At 43.9% G+C, this 20,351-nt stretch overlaps 4 protein-coding genes across 5 annotated transcripts; 2 read left to right on the top strand and 2 right to left on the bottom strand.

The window, feature by feature from the left end:
* On the top strand, positions 235-2,486 carry LOC8073202 (microtubule-binding protein TANGLED1). Its single transcript, XM_021458298.1, has 2 exons — positions 235-1,063; positions 1,156-2,486. Exons 1-2 carry the CDS (start codon positions 1,043-1,045, stop codon positions 2,119-2,121), a joined length of 987 nt encoding a protein of 328 aa, XP_021313973.1. The 5' UTR covers positions 235-1,042; the 3' UTR covers positions 2,122-2,486.
* On the bottom strand, positions 4,975-5,524 carry LOC110434844. Its single transcript, XM_021459597.1, has one exon. It carries the CDS (start codon positions 5,407-5,409, stop codon positions 4,975-4,977), a length of 435 nt encoding a protein of 144 aa, XP_021315272.1. The 5' UTR covers positions 5,410-5,524.
* On the top strand, positions 13,900-15,424 carry LOC8078393 (F-box/WD repeat-containing protein pof10). Of its 2 annotated transcripts, none has more exons than XM_021459907.1 (3): positions 13,900-14,267; positions 14,685-14,826; positions 14,982-15,421. In XM_021459907.1, exons 1-3 carry the CDS (start codon positions 14,189-14,191, stop codon positions 15,205-15,207), a joined length of 447 nt encoding a protein of 148 aa, XP_021315582.1. In that variant the 5' UTR covers positions 13,900-14,188; the 3' UTR covers positions 15,208-15,421. The 2 variants fall into 2 exon arrangements, with proteins under 2 accessions (XP_021315582.1, XP_002454461.1); XM_002454416.2 differs by having other exon boundaries at positions 13,904-14,267; positions 14,685-14,844; positions 14,982-15,424.
* On the bottom strand, positions 15,545-19,859 carry LOC8078392 (UPF0160 protein). The gene is made up of 7 exons (XM_002452693.2): positions 19,496-19,859; positions 18,579-18,725; positions 18,144-18,242; positions 17,316-17,507; positions 16,929-17,048; positions 16,469-16,540; positions 15,545-16,010 (listed from the first exon to the last, which is right to left on the bottom strand). Exons 1-7 carry the CDS (start codon positions 19,793-19,795, stop codon positions 15,786-15,788), a joined length of 1,155 nt encoding a protein of 384 aa, XP_002452738.1. The 5' UTR covers positions 19,796-19,859; the 3' UTR covers positions 15,545-15,785.

Here is a 20,351-nt window from a genome sequence, read left to right as displayed (position 1 = left end):
CGGCGGTGGGGGGGGGGGGGGGGGGGGGGCGGGGGGCCGACGACGGTGACGCTGCCAGGAGGAGCAGCCGGCTCGGCGGCGACATCGACGATGCTGACGATGGCCATCCCCGAGACCTTGTTATGGCGAAAGCTTCATGCATTAGAGAAGAAAGAAAAGCAAAGATATGGAGAAAGCTCGATCTCCTACAACTAATCTCCTACAACTAAAAAAACTAAAGAGTGGACAACTTTTGGTGCAACTTTTGCTTTCGTCCGTCTGCCTCTCCCTGTGCGTTTGGGTCGCCGTTTTAGGAAATACCCGATGATTGCGATCTCCTACCTTTTCTACCACGCCCGCTCCCCTTCAATCCGCAGCAAGCGCCCCGATCCCCTCCGATCCGCAGGAGGCGCGCCCCGATCCCCCGCGATCCGCAACAACAGGCGTCGGGACCACCGCCACGAGCGTCCGCGGCCGGCACCCTGCGATCCGTAGCAACCGCCGCCATGAGCGTCTGCAGACGTCCCCTCCGATCCGCAGGAGGCGCGCCCCGATCCCCGCCGTTGGGACCACCGCCACGAGCGTCCGCGGCCGGCGCCCCGTGGAAGCGCCGCCACGAGCGTCCACGGACGCGCCGTTGCGAGCGCCCCGATCCTCTTCATGGACGTAAATGATTCCCTCCCTACAGACTGCATCTACGCGGCTACGCCCGTGGGGGAGATCGTGGCCGCTGCCGCCCTACACAGCCTCACGCTGGAGAAGCTCGCGACGGAGCAGCAGTAGGGTGTCGCTGTGAGGGAGACCCCGCGAGCGGTGGCGGAGCACGGCGAGGACGAGCTCCTCTGAGAGCGGGCGTGCCTCGAGCGTGGCCATCTCATCAGACACGAGTACCTGTCCTCCTGTCATGGATTTGGGGATGGAGGGTGCTGACATCTACACCCGTCGTGGATGACGATCCCATCGTAGATGACGACGACGAAGCCTCCACTGTCTAGCCCCGGTGCATCTCCGCCGTCAGCCTCAGCCCGCGCAGCACGCTCGGATACCTCCGCACCAGCCTCCGATGCAAGCAGGAGACTGTCAGGCAAGTGTTTTTTTGTTGTGCTCCACGTTAGAATTCGTTCGATTCAATTCAATCCTAGATTCTTGGCAATTCTCTGACTCTTGCCGCCGTAGGATGAGGGGCGGCACGTCGGCGCAGAAGAGGTCCCCGAACGTCAAGTTCGGCGGCGTCGGCGCCAGCGGCGGAGAGGGCGCGCAGTGGTGGCGAATGTCCCTTCCGGCGATGCTGCTAGGCCAGACCGTGCTAGAGATCGTGCAGGCCAGCCGATTCGTGAGGGACATCGTGACGGCGGCCGGCGCTATGAATCAAGAGCCCCCGAGGACCCCAAAACCGGCTCCCAGGACCAGGAAGCCCACGGCGGCGGCGGCGCCAGAGCAGACGCCCCTCCGTGCCCGTCGTGCCCGAGAGAAGCACAGCCATTGAGGTGGCGCCGCAACGCGCTTCGCCGATGCCGCCACGCCGCCGTCGCGCGGCCGCGTGCGGTCCCGGATCCAGTTCAAGCCCACGTCGCCGGTCGCGGTCGTGGTCACCGTCGGCCGGCCGTCGGTGTCGGCCAACCGCATATCCCCGAAGAACCGCCCTGGGACAAGAAGGCGGTGATGTTCCCGAACCCCGTGTTCCACGCCTCCACCTCGGCCGCCGCAAACACCTACGCGTGCGCGACGCCGTCGCCTTCCAAGAAGCAGAAGCAGTTCTACAAGACGCGGTCCCCGGTCATGGCGCTAGCGCGGCAGACGCCGCACAAGTTCCTGGTCAAGTCGCCCCCGAGCGCGCTGGGGTCCAAGCTCAGGATCCACGGGAAGGCTGTGCTGCCGGTGAGACCCACCGCAGCCGTGTCACCGCCGCTGCCCGTGAAGGCGCAGGCGTCACCCGCGAAAACCCGGCGCTGCTCGTTCTCGCCGTCTAGGTTGGCGACAAGGCTCGTGTCGCCGATCAAAGCGAGGCTGTCGCTGAACAGGAGCCGGGACCGGGACACCGGGGTCGGTGTGGCCGGTGGTGGTCCGATGAGCGGGCTGAAGCAGCGGCCGGGTGTCAGCTTGACGGTGCGGACGGTGTCGAGCAAGATATCATCGAGGTGATGTTCTTTGTTTGTCTGTTCAGCGTCGTTTGAAGACGAGAGGGGGTACAGATTGCAGAGAAGAGAATTGAGTTGATCTTCTTCAGAATAAGATGTTCTCTGCTGCTGCTGGGAAAGCTCCTGTGCCTTGGGGTGCTTGTACACACATAACGGTTATCTGTAATTTTTCGTTGATCCTAGGTGATAATACTGGGTGGTCTCCTCGACCGTATAATCGAAAGGCAATAGGGTTCAACTGCATTTGTTGTTCAGTCTGAACTTCAGGCTCAAAGTGTATATATAGATCTTTCAGAAGATACGGCGCTTGCATTATAGTCTTAGGACTTTTGCAAGTAGCAAATTTCACAAGCTGCAATTCAGGTTCAAGCAGTGCTGATGAGACTTGGACTAAGCACGGGCTCTACAGGTACTGATAATTCTTTTTTGTTACATATAAGTTTATTTTTTGGAGAGGTAAAGTTTCATTTCTCCTACAATTAAAAAGAACAAAAGATGGACAATGCAAATATATAAGTCTTTTGCTCCTACTTTTATTACTTGCCGTCTTTGCGGTTTCTTTACGTTCAAAAATATATGCTTTATGTTTTCGATCAGTGGGAAAAGATGCTTATCATAATTGACCATAGACCTATTGAAGAGTGGTGTAAAGACACACCAACGTGGATGTATACCAAATACACTTTTGGATTTAGCTTCAACTACACGGCCGCAGTGAATAAACATATTCCTGGATGGACAGAAGATGTTTTCAAATGAAAATTCATACAGGCAAAAAATATTATAGGGGACATAGATGGGTAACTAACTCAAAATCGTCGTCGCTTGCAATAACAATACCTATGATTTAACTATTTCTATATATTGCTGATTGTGAATCTTGCTATGGACACTTAAGTGGATATCTTATCCTATACTATATGTCTACATGGAATAGACCATCAACTACACATATTTATACAGTGAGTATAACACTTTGTTTTTAGTTTTTGGAAAAAGTATTACCCATGCGACACGCAATAATATTTACATGTACATACTTGAATATGTGACAGAATGGTACGAAGGTACGGCGGAACTTATTTACTGATTTATTGGCATATGAAAGAAATGGATATCGGTGATTTTTTCCTGCCGATATTAAACATTATCTCACCCGCATCACGAAAAAGTCTATAAATAGAGTTTATGAGCCTGCGACGACTGCGTTAATTTTATAAACTTTGTTTTTTGCATTTAATGTTATTTTAATGTTGATATTTAAATTATACAATATTATTATTTTATTATGCGATCTGTGTATTCTATACCTAATACTAAAGAGGCAAAATTTCAACCTTAATTTTCGTCTGGATCAAATTTCGTCTGGCCTTTTCTACTCAACCGAAGTCTTCTCAGGTTCCAGATAGAGTACAGATGCAAATCCAAATCAAACGATTCACGTCTTCTATCTCCAATAGGATACAAATCCAAATCCAAATCAGAATAACTCAATAAGACAAAACTTCTCAAATTAAATTAATAAATTTGCTTCTTCTTTCTTTGTTCTATCATAATAAATTGAGGACTCTACGCCAAGCTGAGAAGGATGTCCTCGGATAAAAAAGAATTCCGGATACCTACAGATGCAAATCCATATCAGACGATTCACGGTCTTCTATCTCCAATAGGATACAAATCCAAATCATGATAACGAGAAGTGCGAAGATGGGAAACTATTCAGCGGATGGTGGTCTCATGTACGTGAAAAAGAAAATATAATTAAGGAATAGTATAAAGATAATAAAAAAGCACTACCAGTGTCCTTTCCTGGTCCGTCGTTACATAGGTTCTAATTCTATTATTTTTATCCTCTATTTTTGGTCCATCTGTCTTGGTTCACCGGCCGTATTGTTTTTTGTTTCCGGCTACAGTCGGTACTAACATTTCCTTTTGTGGCGCTGGGTTGTTTTGTCCTCTCTCTCTCTGTGGTATTCGTCTCGTCCGTCAGCTGCTTGTTTGCTGCTCCTCTTAATGGTTCAAAAACAGTAGTTCCAAAGAAATTTTGTGGAGAATACTAGCGATTAGCCGGTCTAGCGCAAACCGCGCTGGTACCACTATACTTTTTTGGACATGCCCACCGTGCAAGACCTAGGGCCTCACTGGATTGTCGTTTAGCAACAAAACTTCATTTAGGTCTTGTTCATTTGCCAAAACAAAAAGTTTTCAGCCACAACATTTTCGTTTGTCTGTGGCAAATATTATCCAATTATAGACTAACTAGGCTCAAAAAATTCATCTCGCGATTTACAGGTAAACTATATAATTAATTTTTGTTTTTGACTATACTTAATGCTTCATGCATGTGCTGCAAAATTCGATGTGACAAGGAATCTTTTTTTTTTACTTTTGTGATGAACTAAACAAAGCCTTAATAATGTGCCCGATATTGTATTCAACAAGTCGGGTAGAAGGAAAGGTATGATATTCTATTTTTTTCTGAACCTAAAAACAAATAATTAATATTATAATATATTATTTAAACCTTTGATCCTTCCTTAATAAATAAATATTCCTTAGTAACTTAACAAATAAATATTTTTAAGCGTCTACAAAGAAGTCAAATGGAACTTGATATTAATTGTAATAACGTGTGATATTATAATGAAGATATTATCATATTATTACCAATATTAACTTATATATTTTGAATGTTATAGTCATCTTACAATAAACTATAACTTTTAAAGTTTATAAAAAGGATAAAGTAAGTATTATTTTGGTCTCTATTTTTTATAAATATTTAATAACCTTTTCTCTCTCGTTGCAACGCACGGGTATGTTTTGCTAGTAAAAAGACTTCTCCGTGCTGCTACAATTATTTGGTTCCGTCGGTCCGCTTCCTGAGTTGCGATACCGCGATCAGCCCCACGCACGCAAAAGGAAACCTCGCTCCTCGCCATCCAAAAGAAACCTCACGCCTCCAATCGCTCTCTCCCCCTCGCGAGATCCCTCGCCCCTGTGCGGCCGCCCCTCGCCCCCCTCGCGAGATCCCTCGCCCCCGTGCGGCGACACGAGGCGGTGGGGCGGCCACGGCCACGCCGACGCCGAGGACCCCGACGTCGGTGTTCTTCCACGAGGAGGCGGTGCGCGTGGGCGAGCGGCTGTCGATCCACTTCCGGGCCGCGGCGCCAGCCGCGCTGGGTCTCCTGCCACGCGGCGTCGCGGACTCCATCCCGTTCACGACGGCGGCGCTTCCGGCCGTCCTCGCGCTCCTGGGTGTCCCACCAGGCTCGTCCAGGGCCGCCGCCATGGCAGAGACGCTGCGCACCTGCGAGCGGACCCTGCCCGCCGGGGACACCGAGGCCAGGTTCTGCGCCACGTCGCTGGAGGCCCTGGTGGAGCGCGCGGTGGCGGCGCTGGGCACGCGCGACGTCCGGGCGGTCACCTCCGTGCGGCCGTGCCCCTCGCCGTGAGCTACCGTGCGCCTCTCCCCGTGGATGCTACTGCAGATTGCAGTGCTGCCCCGTAGCGGCAGAGCTGGTGGCCAGCAGTAACCAACAGGCGAGCAGAGCAGATCGTGGACTGCAGCAGCCGGCTCCCTCGACTTGGCCCCTTGGCGGTCGACGGCGGTCGACTCTCGCCGGCGGCCAGCAACCAAGCGTTGAAGGTAACCAGACACAAGTCTCCTCAACACGTAAAGATTTTGTTTTCTCCTCTGATTTACAGAGTGTTTAGTTCCCTTCTATTCCAGAAAAATTTTAGATTTAGCTCTATTATTTTGCATAATAAAACTAAACATCATGTAAAAATTTTTACAAAAGGTGGTTATTCTCTATTTTAGATTTTATTCGTTTCAAAGTAGTTGACATTTTGCATTTTGCATTTTGTATTTTATGGAGAACTAAACAACCCCTTAAACTAAATCACAATCTAATTGATGAAATTTATAGGGAAGCGCTATGCAAAGTGCCTATTTTTAGATAACGGATACAAAATATCCGGCCTCATGCAAAGTGCCTATGTGCTTACTGCAATTTAAATAAATTTATTTGTATATGCTACTGTGTGCTACTTTATTTAGTGCCGTCATAAAAATTCTATAAATAATTTTTTTTGACATTTTGTTTCTAAATTGCAATGTACATGGAAAATACGTGTGCTAGCACTAGCATATTTTTATTGTGGGAGAAAGCTAGCACTTATATATTTGAATTGTATTTTTTTCTACATGGAATATCCTGCGGCGAAATCCTGGCTCCGCCACTGCTCGCCGACCGGATGAGCCCCGTCACCACCCCAAGCACTAGCAGACATGCCTCCATCGGTTGCATCTCAAGCTCCGCCCCATCCCCAGCCGATACCACCTAGATTGAGCTGCTGTTCTCGTGAAGTGGGAGCTAGAAGAGCTCGTGACGTGGATCTAAAGTTTGCGATGCCAGAGCTGTTTGTGGATCCCTGCTCTCTCTCTCTCTCTCTCTCTCTATATATATATATATATATATATATATACACACACACACACACACACACACTATCTATCTATCTATCTCGCTCTCTCTCTCCTATTTTTGTTTCCCTCAGATTTCCCCAATTAATTTGGTTCCTCGACTAGGGTTTAGATAGTGGTTGCTGATGATTGCATTTCCCAGCATGGCAGGTTCGTTCCTGGCACCAACGTTGCGGAAGAAAATGATCTATCCATGAACTGATAAAGCTTTGCATGTCGGTGATCTTCTGGAATTGGAGAGATCTGTTTATGTTCATTGTGTGCAGGTATTTAGTGATCTTCTGGAAGGTTTTTACTGGTTAACAATTCTTTTTTTCTTAGGTAACAGTTTTTTAATCATCAATCCATGTTCACAGTTCAGATGCAACTACTGAAAAGCGTCACATAGATCCAGAGTCACGAGCTGCTAATGCTTAGAATGAGTCCTTGAACCATTCACAAAATATCCATATTGTAAGTTTTTTTCTTGGATGCACTCGTCTAGAATTTCATTCGAGAAGCTTTTTCTTGACTCTTATCCTCGCTCCAAAGTCCATCCTGAAGCTGAAGCCATCTAAATAGGGTTCAACGCTACTTTACTCACTGGTCAGCAAATCTGAAACCTGTTAGTTTTTTACTCCTGTTTTTATACCCTTTTGAATGCTCTTTGTGTACGAGACTGTAGGGACTCCCGGAAACAATGCTTGAAAAATAAAATTGTTGTATATCACTGCTAATATTGGTGCAATAAAATGAATATTGAACAAAGAAGCATGCAGATGCAGAATCTAACTCAACCATAACTAATGCATGCCATAGAGAGTCCACTGTCTAGAAAGTACAGATGATGGCTTCTTGGTGAATTTTACACTCTTGATGTGGCAGCCAGTCAATCTAGGATGAATGGATATTTCAATTTCTTAGCATGTTGTCGGTGTCGATTTGTAGCACAATAATCTGTATCATACTTTTTGGTGTATTTTGTGTGTTTTTAGCTTTCTACCTTTGTGAAGTTGGAAATATTTATATCATTTATCCATGTGCTGATCTAAAAGTCGAAATGAAAGTTCTAGATTTTTACTTCATAGCAATGGTAATAACATTATCTTAGCTCGTGCCACTAATTTAGCTTTTAGACAATGAATTTCTGATTATTTTACTTGGCCTTCAGTTTTTAATTGAATTGCTTTTGCCGTAACTATTGGTAAGGGCCTGTAAATATATAGTGTATTTTAACATGAGCTTGCATGGAGAAATAACAAATCAATACAGGATGATGGTGAGAAATAACAAAATATAGTTCTGCAGGGATTGCAAATAGCTTATAAAAATCAGAGATATGGCTCTGAATAGGGAAGTTATTTTTATATTGTTCATGTTATCAACCTACAACTTCTATTGCATTAATGCCAGCCTTTTAATGTATAGTTTTCTCCTTTCTGCACTGCTATTGAGACTAACATGTGTTTATGGAACAATCCAGTGCAGGCAAGTCAAAGAAAAATCCCTATTTTGATTGATGCCGCAAGAAAGAGGGAGCAGCTGGATGAGCTTCTCAATTTTGCATCTTACATTGTATGGTCTGCAAAGTTTCCTCAAGTAAGTTGTTGGATCGCAAAAGAGCAAGTACATAACTGCATAATCCTGCACAAGACACCCCAGTTTACCAGCTCTCCTTGTAGCAATGTGAACCACTTGCATTTCCTATGACTTTGGCAAGAATTTTTGCCTTTATATACTTCTCATGGTGTCTAGGTCGTTGTCATATTATTTGCGATGCAAAAGTGTGCTGCCTTTATTTTACTGAATCTAGCTTAGAGTGGTAACTGTGGTTGGATTAGCATAATCAAATCAGGTGGCTGGCAACATAATTTCCTTGTGCTAGATATTTTGAACTTTTGGTACACTAAAGCCTTTGGCCTTTGGCATATGTTAAGCACTTTCAGTTCTTCAGAAAAATGCATGTGGAATTTTGAAAATAGCCAATAACTTTGCAAGAATTAATGGCTGTGGACCGTGTTCTTTTTTTTGCAGTTAACCAAATTGGGATTTGACATGGTTTCTTCATGTTCAACTGTTCCCTACTTTCCTTTGATATTGATAATCATGAAGTTTTATTGTCCAAGAAATGGTGTGGATTGTGTATTTTGTACATAAGTTCGGTCTCGTGTTCAATGTATGGCGAAATTTCAGTAGTTAATTGCACTAAAGTTATAATGGTTTTTGCTAAATGTTTGTAGTCATTGATTCAATTTCCAAACTTTTTCGAGTTTTCTCTTTCAATCAATCTCTGAACAACATCTATGTGAACTGCATTTGTTCGAATTCTTTGGATGGAGTATTCAGCTATTCTTACTGAGTATTGGACTGAATTGTTCAGGCACAGGCTGAGCAGATGAAAGCCTAGGCGAAGAAAGAGCTGGCGAAGAAGGTTGTCGGCCCTAAACAGACTGGTGCCATTTTTTTTGAAACAACAACTATCAATATAGAATGGACAGTTACTAAAAGATTTTCAACATGTATATTGAATGGATCTGAGTTGTTGTACAGTATAGATAGATTCAGCTAATAGAGTTGGAAATTTAAACATTCATAATCTATCTTGATAATGGTACCAGCTTCCTTCAAAATCTCCTATCAAGTCGAGCCTTCTGTCCATCCCGTTGAAATGCACCAACATTTGATAACATACTTGGGCTATGTTTGATTTTTTTAAGTGAATTAAACTGCTGTCCTGCACATGGACAACATGCTGCTAGCCATGAGTTCCATCCTTTCGTACAAATTGGGCAGCTGCTGAAATTTGTTGAGTTTGATAAGATTAAGGTTGTAGAAATTTATTCAACTTTCAATCAAATTATGTTGCACCTGGATGAGAATTATCATGTGACATACTGGAATGGTTTGCTTTATCAAATTGAGTGTTTCTTATTTTTGTAACCCACCGAAAGGTCTAATACAGTAGAGATGGTAAGTCAGCGACATCACGTTCTCCGTGACTATATTAATTTCACAAACTTTGGTTTTTGAATTAAGTGTCACTTTAATATCGATACTTATTTTTACAGTATTGTTATTTTATCGTGTGATCTGTGTATTTTTAGTATAAAAGTTTAGCTGTCCCGTAGCAACGCACGGATACGCTACCTAGTGCATTAGAAAAGAAAGAAAAGCAGTTTCAAGCCAACTTTCCTTCTGACACAGGCAGGAGGAGCAGGAGCAGGCGAGACGAAGAACAGCATGCGCTGAGGAGAAGGCGAGACGAACAGGACGAAGTGACGAAGAACAGCAGGCGCTGTTGTGATTTGCGAACAGGGAAGAGGGGAAGGAGGGGATTTATGTTGCGGTCATGACGGCGATGAAGCTTCTCTGTCATGAGACGAGCAATCTCTCCGGTCCTGTCCGGTGCTCTCTCTCTCTCTCTCTCTCTCTCTCTGCTCTCTGTGAATGTATGTCACAATCATCAAACGAACGCGCGAACGCGGTGTTTCATTTCATGGTTGCTCGCCCCGCCGCTGGCCGCCGCATTCAGTAGAAGCCACCTAGCCTGCTACTACCTAGTGGGTCTCCCACCGCAACCTGCCGGCCACGAGAAGGATGTCGACGACGACGACGCCGAGCGGGCCTCCTGGGCTGCCTAGCTGTTACAGAGCCGAGGGACGCTGCGGCGTGTGCGCGCTGCCCGTCCTGGTAGTCCGTTTGGCTGATCGAGAAGAAAGAAGAGCTGCTTTTCAGTAACCTCGGTAGTCTGCAAGAGATGGACATAGGTGTCAATTAGCTTGGATTTTCTTATTTGCGCCCTTTCGCAAGACCTCAATTTCAGATCGGATGGTTTAAAAGGCGAGCAGGACTAATTTGCATTTGCACCATGAGATCATTGGCGCTATTTATCGGAGAGGGCCCGAGGCCGAGGGCACATCCGCCAAATTCAGCAGTGCTGTGCCCGTGTCGGTGCGGCGGGTGACGGGGGGAGCAGAGCAGCCGAGCTGCCGATGCCGAGGGCAGGGGAAAGTGGAAAGGAAGGGAAGCTGCTCGTCTCGGCGGCCAGACTGTTACGTTATCCAGCGCGTGTCCCTCGGACGTATACGTCATCCGCTCCATGTGACACGATGCGCTGATTTGATTTTTTTTTTTTACCACAACCCCTGACGTGCAGCATAGGATGAAAACGGATCGGATACGGACGGATATCACCTATTTCATATTTGTTTTCATATTTCTGGTCGGATTCGGATACGAATACGAATAATGTCAATCATGTCGGATAAGATATGATTGGATGTCGACATCATAAATATACGATTTAAGTATTCGGATACGGATATGGTATCGGATGTTAAACATTCGGACTCGGATACGGAAACCTCTCTAAACGAATTCGGTCTCAAATACGGTCGGAAAATATCCGTACCAATGTGAAGCTGATGGAATATATAGCCACCACACCACGTAGTCGTTGGCAAGTGATGATAAGGCATTGATGCACTAGGCGCATTATATAGGTAGCTCGCCCTTTCACGCCTTTCTAAGTTGTCGAGGTGGGACTAATTACCTCGCACGGCGTTGTATGTCTACATCAAATTTCATACGGTGTTGTAAATTTACACTTGACACTTGTTGCATTGCATGTAATTGGGCCGACCAAAAAAGAGACAGTTAGATGGGCTAAACCTTGTTGCTATCCTTTCTAGTCTAGTACTGATGAGATCTCAAATTTTCCTCTTCTTTCATTTTCTTTCTTTCTCTTTTTTCTAAACCAAATTGATTAGTCCGCTCTGTTGCACTCAAAATTTGCCACGATACACGATATCACGTGTTAATTGCTATGCATTGTGGGTCTATATTCTGTATTGATTTTTCGTATACCGACCATGTTCGATATAATTTCACTTGAATTGATTTATTTTTGAAATTTTTGATATTTCATAAGTTTGCGTTCGTTTTCATGTCTGATTTTACCATTTTTTTTGTTTTTGTATTTAAATGTAAAAATAGAAAATGGTTGAGAAATTTTCCGACCGTTTTTATCCTTACTCTTGCCATATCATTCGTCTAACATCTCAACTTGTGTTTTGTTTATCGTAGAGGTTAATATCATAAGTATCATAAGCGCAACGGTGTTGAAAATTTGGAGGTGAGCTCTTTCTTTTCCTTTTCTTACTTATAAAGAAGATTACCACAATTAGCTTGGGCCAATAGCATGATACGAAACTTCTTCACGGACCAAATGACAAGCCCACTCAAGTGAAAGCTAAGTCAGCCATCCCACTGGGCCAGGGGGAACAACACCCTGTGACACGAAAAGTAGTTGCTTCACCAAAATTATTAGGCCTTGTTTAGTTCACCCTAAAAACCTAAAAGATTTCAAGATTCTCTGTCACATCAAATCTTTCGGTACATGCATGAAGTATTAAATATAGACGAAAATAAAAACTAATTGTACAGTTTACCTGTAAATCGCGAAATGAATCTTTTGATCCTAGTAAGTCTATGATTGAACAATATTTGCTACAAACAAACGAAAATGCTACAGTAGCGAAATCCAAAAACTTTTCGGCATCTAAACAAGGCCTTAGCAAATATTTTTCACTTTTCCTGTCGCCTGAAATTTTTTATCTATTCAGGCAACGTGTGCTCCGTCTATATTGCTTCAAAATTTTGTGGACCCGTTTTTAAGTGTCATTAATCGGAAAGCTATGCAAATACATATCGCCTGAACAGAAGTATAATTTCAGGCGTCTGAAGCATAGGAGGTCCCATATTTTTGGAGTGGAGGCTTCACCAGGCCGGGTACTGCAAGCGGAGGCGAGTGATGGCAGGCTATGGATGGTGACTAAATTTTTTACTTAGGCCTTGTTTAGTTCCCGAAAAATTTTGCAAAATTTTTCAGATTTTCCGTCACATCGAATCTTTAAACGCATACATGGAGTATTAAATATAAATAAAAATAAAAATTAATTACACAGTTTTGTCGAAATTGACGAGACGAATCTTTTAAGCCTAGTTAGTCTATGATTGGATAATATTTGTCAAATACAAACAAAAATGCTACAGTGTCTATTTCGTAAAAAAATTTGGAACTAAACAAGGCCTTAGATAGAGATGTGCCACAAGATTTAGGCCTTGGGCCTGTTTAGATTGGGAACGAAAATTTTTTGGGTGTCACATCGAATGTTTCGGAAGGATGTCGGGAGGGGTTTTTAGAGACTAATAAAAAAACAAATTACATAGCTCGTCAGAAAACTGCAAGACAAATTTATTAAGCATAATTAATCTATCATTAGCATATGTGGGTTACTGTAGCACTTAAGGCTAATCATGGAGTAACTAGGCTTAAAAGATTCGTCTCGCGATTCTCAACTAAACTGTGTAATTAATTTATTTTTTTATCTACATTTAATGTTCCATGCATGTGTCCAAAGATTCGATGGGATGGATGAAAAATTTTTGGGTGGGGAACTAAACAGGGCCTTAGTTCCAAAAAAATTTGCAAAATTTTTCAGATTCTCCGTCACATCAAATCTTTAGACACATACATGGAGTATTAAATATAGATGAAAATAAAAACTAATTGTACAGTTTGGTCGGAATTGACGAGACGAATCTTTTGAACTTAGTTAGTTCATGATTGGACAATATTTGTCAAATACAAACGAAAGTGCTACTATTCCTATTTTGCAAATTTTTTTAGAACTAAACAAGGCCTTAATATAATGGGTAAAAAATTATATTTTTTTAAACTAAATAAGATCCTAGTATTTTTCGAGATGATGTGATAGCCTACTGTCAAAAGTCAGCATGCATGCCAACACCGGCCCTTGGACTCCGTGCACAACAACACCCACCGTACCACTCAACAGCATCCACCCTGCCACATCAGTCGGGACGATATTGCGCCACTATGATGCGGTAGAGTACATATGACGTATATTGTGCCAAAAGAGTTAGATTTTAAAAAACAAAATTTAGTGTCAAATTTAAAATATATTTTTAAAATGGCTAAAAATTTTAAAAAAATCCTAGGCGTAAAGTACAACCGCGAATGCAGAGGCCGCCTCCTTCGGGTTGGAGGAGCCTTGGAGCGTAATGCCCCGGGACGCACGTGAGACGGGACACTGCCAGGTGGTGCGAGGTGTCAATCCAGCGCCGCTCATGTCTTGTGCGACGCACGGGCCTGGGCGGACGCGCACGCACCCCCGTCTCTGACCGTCCGGCCATGCGCCGCTTGATGCCTCGTGTCAGCGGCGAACGTTCTCCACGTCACTCCTCAGGCACGCCGCCGGTGTATAGAGAGACAAAAGCCGCAAAGGCCAGAGGGACCGCAAGCGGCAAAGCCGTTGGCTGCATCTAACTACCGGCGGGGGGGCCAACGACCTTTGCTTGCTTCTCCTTCCCGCATGTTCTCATCCCCTCTCTCCTCTCCACTCGTCGTCCACCCCTCGTCCCTCGACCTCCTCTTCACCTTCAGCTCCGGATCTGGAAGGCCGAGGAGCAGCCGCATGGTAGAAGACAAACAGGGCTTTCCCGTCTCCGCCGCAGCTCTCTTGGTGAGGGCGAGAATTCTGGACGGAGAACCCGGGAAAGCCTCGAGGAGAATTCAGACATGGATGGGTTGCCTAGAGAGCTGTGCCTCAAGATCTTCCACCTCCTGGATCACCAGTCCCTCGCCTCTGCACCCCAAGGTTCGACGCCTCCTCAAAACTCGGAATTGGAAGCTCAAGTTATTGCAATTGCTCTGTTTCTTTATTTTTCCGAACGGAAATCTCTGTAATTTCTGAACTTCCCGTGAGTCTGAATTCTTAATTTCCAATCTGAGACGGCCCCAAAACAAATCCTAGTATTTGGTTTTCCGTTGGCAATTCAGATTTCGATTGTGTATCTCTGTAGACTTCTTCCAAGTCTTAGATGATTGTCGAATCGGATCGGTTACATATCCTTTGTTCTGTACATGCTTCTCAAGCCTGAAAACGCTTCAGGCGTTGCGTTGAGTTATGGCTGGATAGTAGTAGATACTACCAGCAGAGAGCATGCGTAGCGATGTCTCGCTTTGGTGAGTTATACGCACAGCAGTAACTGCGACGACGCTGCTCCTGGCTCAGTTTGCAGGAAATGGAGTGCGTTGACCTCCGACGGTGAGCTGTGGCGCAAGCTGTTCAACGATAGGTGGGGGGCGGACGCCGCAGCGTTCTACGCGCCGGAGGGCGACAAGTCTTGGAAGGACGTCTTCGTCGTGCAGGACCGGTGCGACCGATACGGACTGTAAGCCTAGCTGCTTCTGATGTTGCCAATTGGCAATTGCCGTCAGCACTCAGCAGCTTGTTCTACTGCTGTCGAGCGACATTTGTTTGGCCTGTCACCTGCGAGTGTGAGTGTGACCGCGCAGCGTTCTTTCTCAGGGGTGTCAGGATCATCAGGGAAGGGAAGGACTACTACCTGATCTACCAGGGCGAGATCCAGAGGTACTTGGGCTCCCGCCAGGACACGGACACGGATGGCGATTGCGGCAAGGACGCGCCGCGGCAGGACGCTGGAGACGAGCACCGGCAGATATCCAACCGGATCCTCTTCTTCCTTGGGGACCTGGAGAAAGCATGCGCGGACGCCAAACGTGTCAAGGCCTGAACCTGAACATGTGCTACCCTTGTGACCCTGATCATCGGCACATTGTTCAGCGCTTGTATGACTCTTGCTAATCTGCATAACTCGTGCATAGTGTTGCTATACTGCATGTATAGTGCCTCACATTCAATTCATGTAAGTTGAATATCATGTTTACATCCACCTGAAATTATAATTCAAGTACAGTCGATTAGGGTGCAAATCGACATGATCGCCACAAGCCTTGTTTGCATTCAATTTCGTCTGTCAATGCACACACAAGACCACAGTGACTGCCGGACTGCCGGGCCACAAAAGGAAAACATGCTTGATATGGCTTGCCAGAGTAATAAGTTCTATCTTTTTTTTTTCTGATAGTAAATTGTCACATTCTAAGCATTGCCATATTACAAGAAAAAAGGATCAATAGACCAATTCTGTAAGATAAGGATGACATAAATCAATGAGAATCAATGTCAGCTACGACAAGTCAATGATAACATGGACAAAAGCGCAATTGCATCCTGTGTTGCCGCTAATGTGTTCACTGAGCCAATGGTAACATGGGTAAAACTGTTACTGGGGTAGATGCTTTGATTGAATCAGCATTTCAGAGCAGCTCTTGCCATTTCCAATGCTCCCTCGTAGGTCTTGTTGCCCCCAATGAAGCCACTCATATGGACAAACACACAACCAGGAATGCCGATTTCTGCTGAAAGTTCGTCATCTCTCATGCCCCTCCACTTTTCTGGCAGAGCCTTTCGGCTCTCGAACCTGTCAGGAGCAACTCCAACTGCTTGGACTCGCCAACTCTTGCTCCTCTCATCCTGGAATTAAGCAGTGAAAATCAAATACATGTAGCAATGATATTGGGTTTTGAGAAGAAAAAGTAAATAACAAGGCTAAAAAAAATCTACGGAAGCAATTTAAAATTCTATCAGTTCGGACATAACAAAGGAGATGTTACCTTGCTTATGAGATTGAATAGAGCCATTAGATCAGAGAATACAAAATGTTGGGGAACTCAGCAACAAGTAAAAATAATGTACACTTAAATAAGACTAGTCAGCTACCAATAAAACGTGTGCACACTTGAACGGTCAGCAACCAGTAAAAAAGTAAGTATACAAAAGCCTGATTTCCTTTAGTGGCCGAGAAACAATCATTTCAGGGTTACAGCGTAGACTGCTACAAATTGCATCATGTTTATCTTTCAATGGCAAGCGAACTAAAAAGCATCATGAAATTCATGCTGAATTGTAGTCTGAGAAGGGAAGACTCTTACCTGATACAGCACATACTTGGTCAGAGGATCAGTCTTCAGCTCCTCTTCAAGCTCAAATAGATGAAGTTTCCACTGTTGTTGTAGGATAAAAGATCAGCTCACATGTTCGATATGGCAGTCGATCAAAGCTCTTTGATAAGCAAGTTCAAAGATATAATGACTAAATTAAATAGCTTGTTACAATCACCAAACATAGGTCAGCCCAAGTTTGAAGATGGTACCTAAAGCATAAACCATGTATTGGGGGTGCAACAATTTTCAAATGTCTATTTTTACAACAAGAGCAGGACCACATGATCTCAGGTAGCTATCACAAAATATCATGGACATGAAAGATGGTAAAATAGAACAACCATACAAGCATAACAATTATGGCTTCCTATACATTTAGAAACCGAGCCAAAAAATTCAGTTGTGGATATTAGTGAGATTCAGTGAGACAAAAAGGTCAAGAGTTTACCGGGCAGAATCTATCCAAAACCATGATTTCTCCACTTAGATCAATATTTTCTCTTGATTTCAAACACTCCAGGACAATAGATCTTGCCGGTAACCATGATTTAACATGGAAGCGAACACTCTGGCAATAAAGATGGATAATATTGTCATAACAAAAGAGGAGCAATAGCAAACACACAATCTACCAAGACAGATACTATTGTCATATAAAAAAGGAGTGATAGCAAACACACATAATCTACTAAGCCACTCATATGGACATAACCAGACAGATAATATTATCATATAAAAAGAGGAGCAATAGAAAACACATAATCTACTAATTCCAGTGCAGTGAATGAACTTAACACAATATGGTACTAAGGCATGAGTAAAGTATGTCAAATACCTCCATAAATTCACTCCCAGCTAGTATCATTGCCTGTTCAAATGCTGCATTCTCCTTCTCAGGTGACTGGTCTGGATCAGTCCAGTCCGGATTAAGGCGTCCAACGCGTGAAGACAAGTGTGTACTGTTCACATACTTTGGTGGTTGATCTGTGTCATATTGATTGATTCCATTGTCAATCGCATCAAGTGCCTGTAACATGACCAAGGTATTGGGTACTTTTGTACATTGAACAAAAATTGTAAGAACTCATAAACATGGAAGAGAAAAACGGTACTAGAGGTGTCTCAAACAAGCTTGATGTCAAAAGATGGTTGAGGCCTTGAGGGATTGAAGCTAGTTAAAATGGTAATCGAAGAAGGCAACTAATGAATTGTATAATTGGTTCCTTAACACTTCCTTTTGGACTAAAGAAACCAATAAATCTCGTCACCTGAATAAGCTAAAAAAGTTTATTCTAAGTGGGACTTAAATAGACATATGTGCATAAACAGATGGTGCGTTTTACATTGAATCCATCAAAAATTAATTACTAAGCCCATAATTTGCCAACAATAAGAAAGCATATCTGTTGGTGTTTCTTCCATTCATAAGATCCAACCAAAAGAATCAATCTAGAAGGTGGGTGAAAACATAACCTAAAGCCTCAATAAGCAACTGTTGGCTACCATAAAATTTCCCAGTAGCCAATGTCAGATAAGAGCTTGGAGTTGATGACAGTCACCAATTTTTTATTAAACAAATTAAGAAGACAGAACAAGGATTAGCTTAGACGTTTACTCATGATACACCCAAAAAAACTACCCTGTCATGTAATCAGATTCACACCTCAACAAAGCTTTTATATATCGAAAGATACAGACGGTGAACATCTTCATGATCTTCATTAACCCCAAGCTCCTTTGCAATTATCTCCTTACCAAAATGCTGCAAAATTAGAGCAAGTTTAAACTATAAGCATTCTATTTCTGTCAGAAATGAAGATAAACAACTACAAGAATACTAATAACAATCTTCAATGTGCAACTTGTAAGCCTCAATAAATTAGCACATCATGGCAATGCTGTGCATACAAAATAAAAGCTGTGTGTCCCATCAAAGGATCCACCAGGTCGTGTGGTGCAGTTGAAAACCGAACAGCAGATGTCACCGAACTTCACAACAAAATCTTACTTCTCAGAGGATTATATGTAAGTGTTGTCGCTGAGGGCAATGGAACTTTGTAGAAAGAAATACAAAATTTGCATTGTCCATGGGAAGTACCTTGTAGACAAGTCCAGCACTGCTAAGTTTTGTGTTGAATCCATGTCCAAAAACCTCACTGAAGCCCTTCTGGTGATGATCATAGCGATGGCGACTGGGATCATAGACACCCCCAACATCAAGAACAGCATCCAATGTATCAAGGATCTATATCGAAGTTCAAGAAATGGAGGCAAATACATGAGTGCAGTTGCAGGATGCAGCCCTATTATTGCACTTATATACCAACAACAGACTTTAGGTAATGAACAAATGGATTATTTACCATGTGTACCAAGGCAATTCAACAGTGTATTAAACCAAAGGACCCATTTAGCATATATAGACAGGACGAAATACACACATTCACTAAATTTCTAAGGTTTCAATTCGGACCTTGTAGTATAGCGGTATGAAATCTGAGGGGTTGTTTGGTTCAAGGAATGAATTTTGGTGGAATCAATACATAACTCATGCCACGACTAATTATTAGCTTGTGTGGGCAAATTATTGAGTTTGTGAGGACGAAGTGGTGATAGATCAACCCATCCATTCCTCAAAACCGCACAAAAAAGTGACGAGTGAGAAGATCCTCATTCATCAAACCAAACAACACCTAAGCAAGTGCATGGGTACAGCTGATGTGTTAGGGAGAGGGAAAAAACATCCTTGTGGCTCATTCTGACAGTATTTTTGCACATGAGCTTACAAAATTTGGAGATATATCAACACGATTCAGCAACATAAATTCGCATCTAGGGACGTGTGGACACTCCACTCAACATATAAAGTCTATGAATGCTCGCATGAACCAGTCAACACTCACCACCCAAAGTCATTCGAGAAGTTAAAATTTAAAACAAAAATGAAACTGGGGGAAGCAAGTAAGAATGCTAGGATAATCGAGCAGGTAGCCGCGGTAACCGCGAGAAAGTGACCTGGGAGTCACGGGTGCGGACGACGTCGGCGCCGGCGAACTGGGAGGTGAGGCGGATGAGGAAGCAGCCGAGCGCCTCATCGCAGTGGAAGCTGCCGTTGTGGGTCCCCACGCGCTTGCCGCTTCCCGCCCCGGCGCCGTCGGCGGCGGGGGACGAGTAGACCCTCAGCCTCTTCGGCGAGGCAGCTGCCGGCGAGAGAGACGCCATGGTGGAGAAAGGGTTTCGGATTTGGGATCGCCCGATGCCTAGGAGAGGAGACGTGACGGCTCGCTGCGACAGCCTCCAGGCGGCGGCGAGCATACCAGTCTTCCCCGTGAGATGCGAGCGGTGGGATGAGGTAGGGTTTTGCAGGGGCTCTTTGCTAATGCTATGTGCATGTGCTCCCGTTTATTTTTATTTGTTTATTTTTATTATTACTAATACTATGTCTCACTGTTCGCAGTCTACTTTAGCTGCAGCGCATGGAAATATGGTATACTTCAAAACATATAAAATATGTTAACCTTGTTGAGTTTCCAAAAATTTTTGCAAAAAAATTCAGATTTCTTGTCACATCGAATTTTGCGGCGCATACATGGAGCATTAAATATAGATAAAAATAATAACTAATTGCACAGTTTGTCTGTAATTTACGAGATAAATCTTTTGAGCCTAGTTTGTCCTTGATTACACTATATTTGTCAAATACAAACGAAAATACTACAGTATTCATTTTGCAAAAAAAAAAATTGGAACTAAACAAGGCCTGAGTTAGACATTTCTTCTGCTCAATTTGACAAAGAGATTAGGTAAAAACAAATGTGTAGTGTTTAATTCTTAGAAGAAAGTGTTCAGGTGATTTTCCGTGTCGCCATGT

The sequence above is a fragment of the Sorghum bicolor genome, chromosome 4 (genome assembly GCF_000003195.3).
Source record: "Sorghum bicolor cultivar BTx623 chromosome 4, Sorghum_bicolor_NCBIv3, whole genome shotgun sequence".
Taxonomy (NCBI): domain Eukaryota; kingdom Viridiplantae; phylum Streptophyta; class Magnoliopsida; order Poales; family Poaceae; genus Sorghum; species Sorghum bicolor.
The sequence above is the reverse complement of the archived record's forward strand: the minus strand, read 5'-3'. Positions and strand labels throughout refer to the sequence as shown.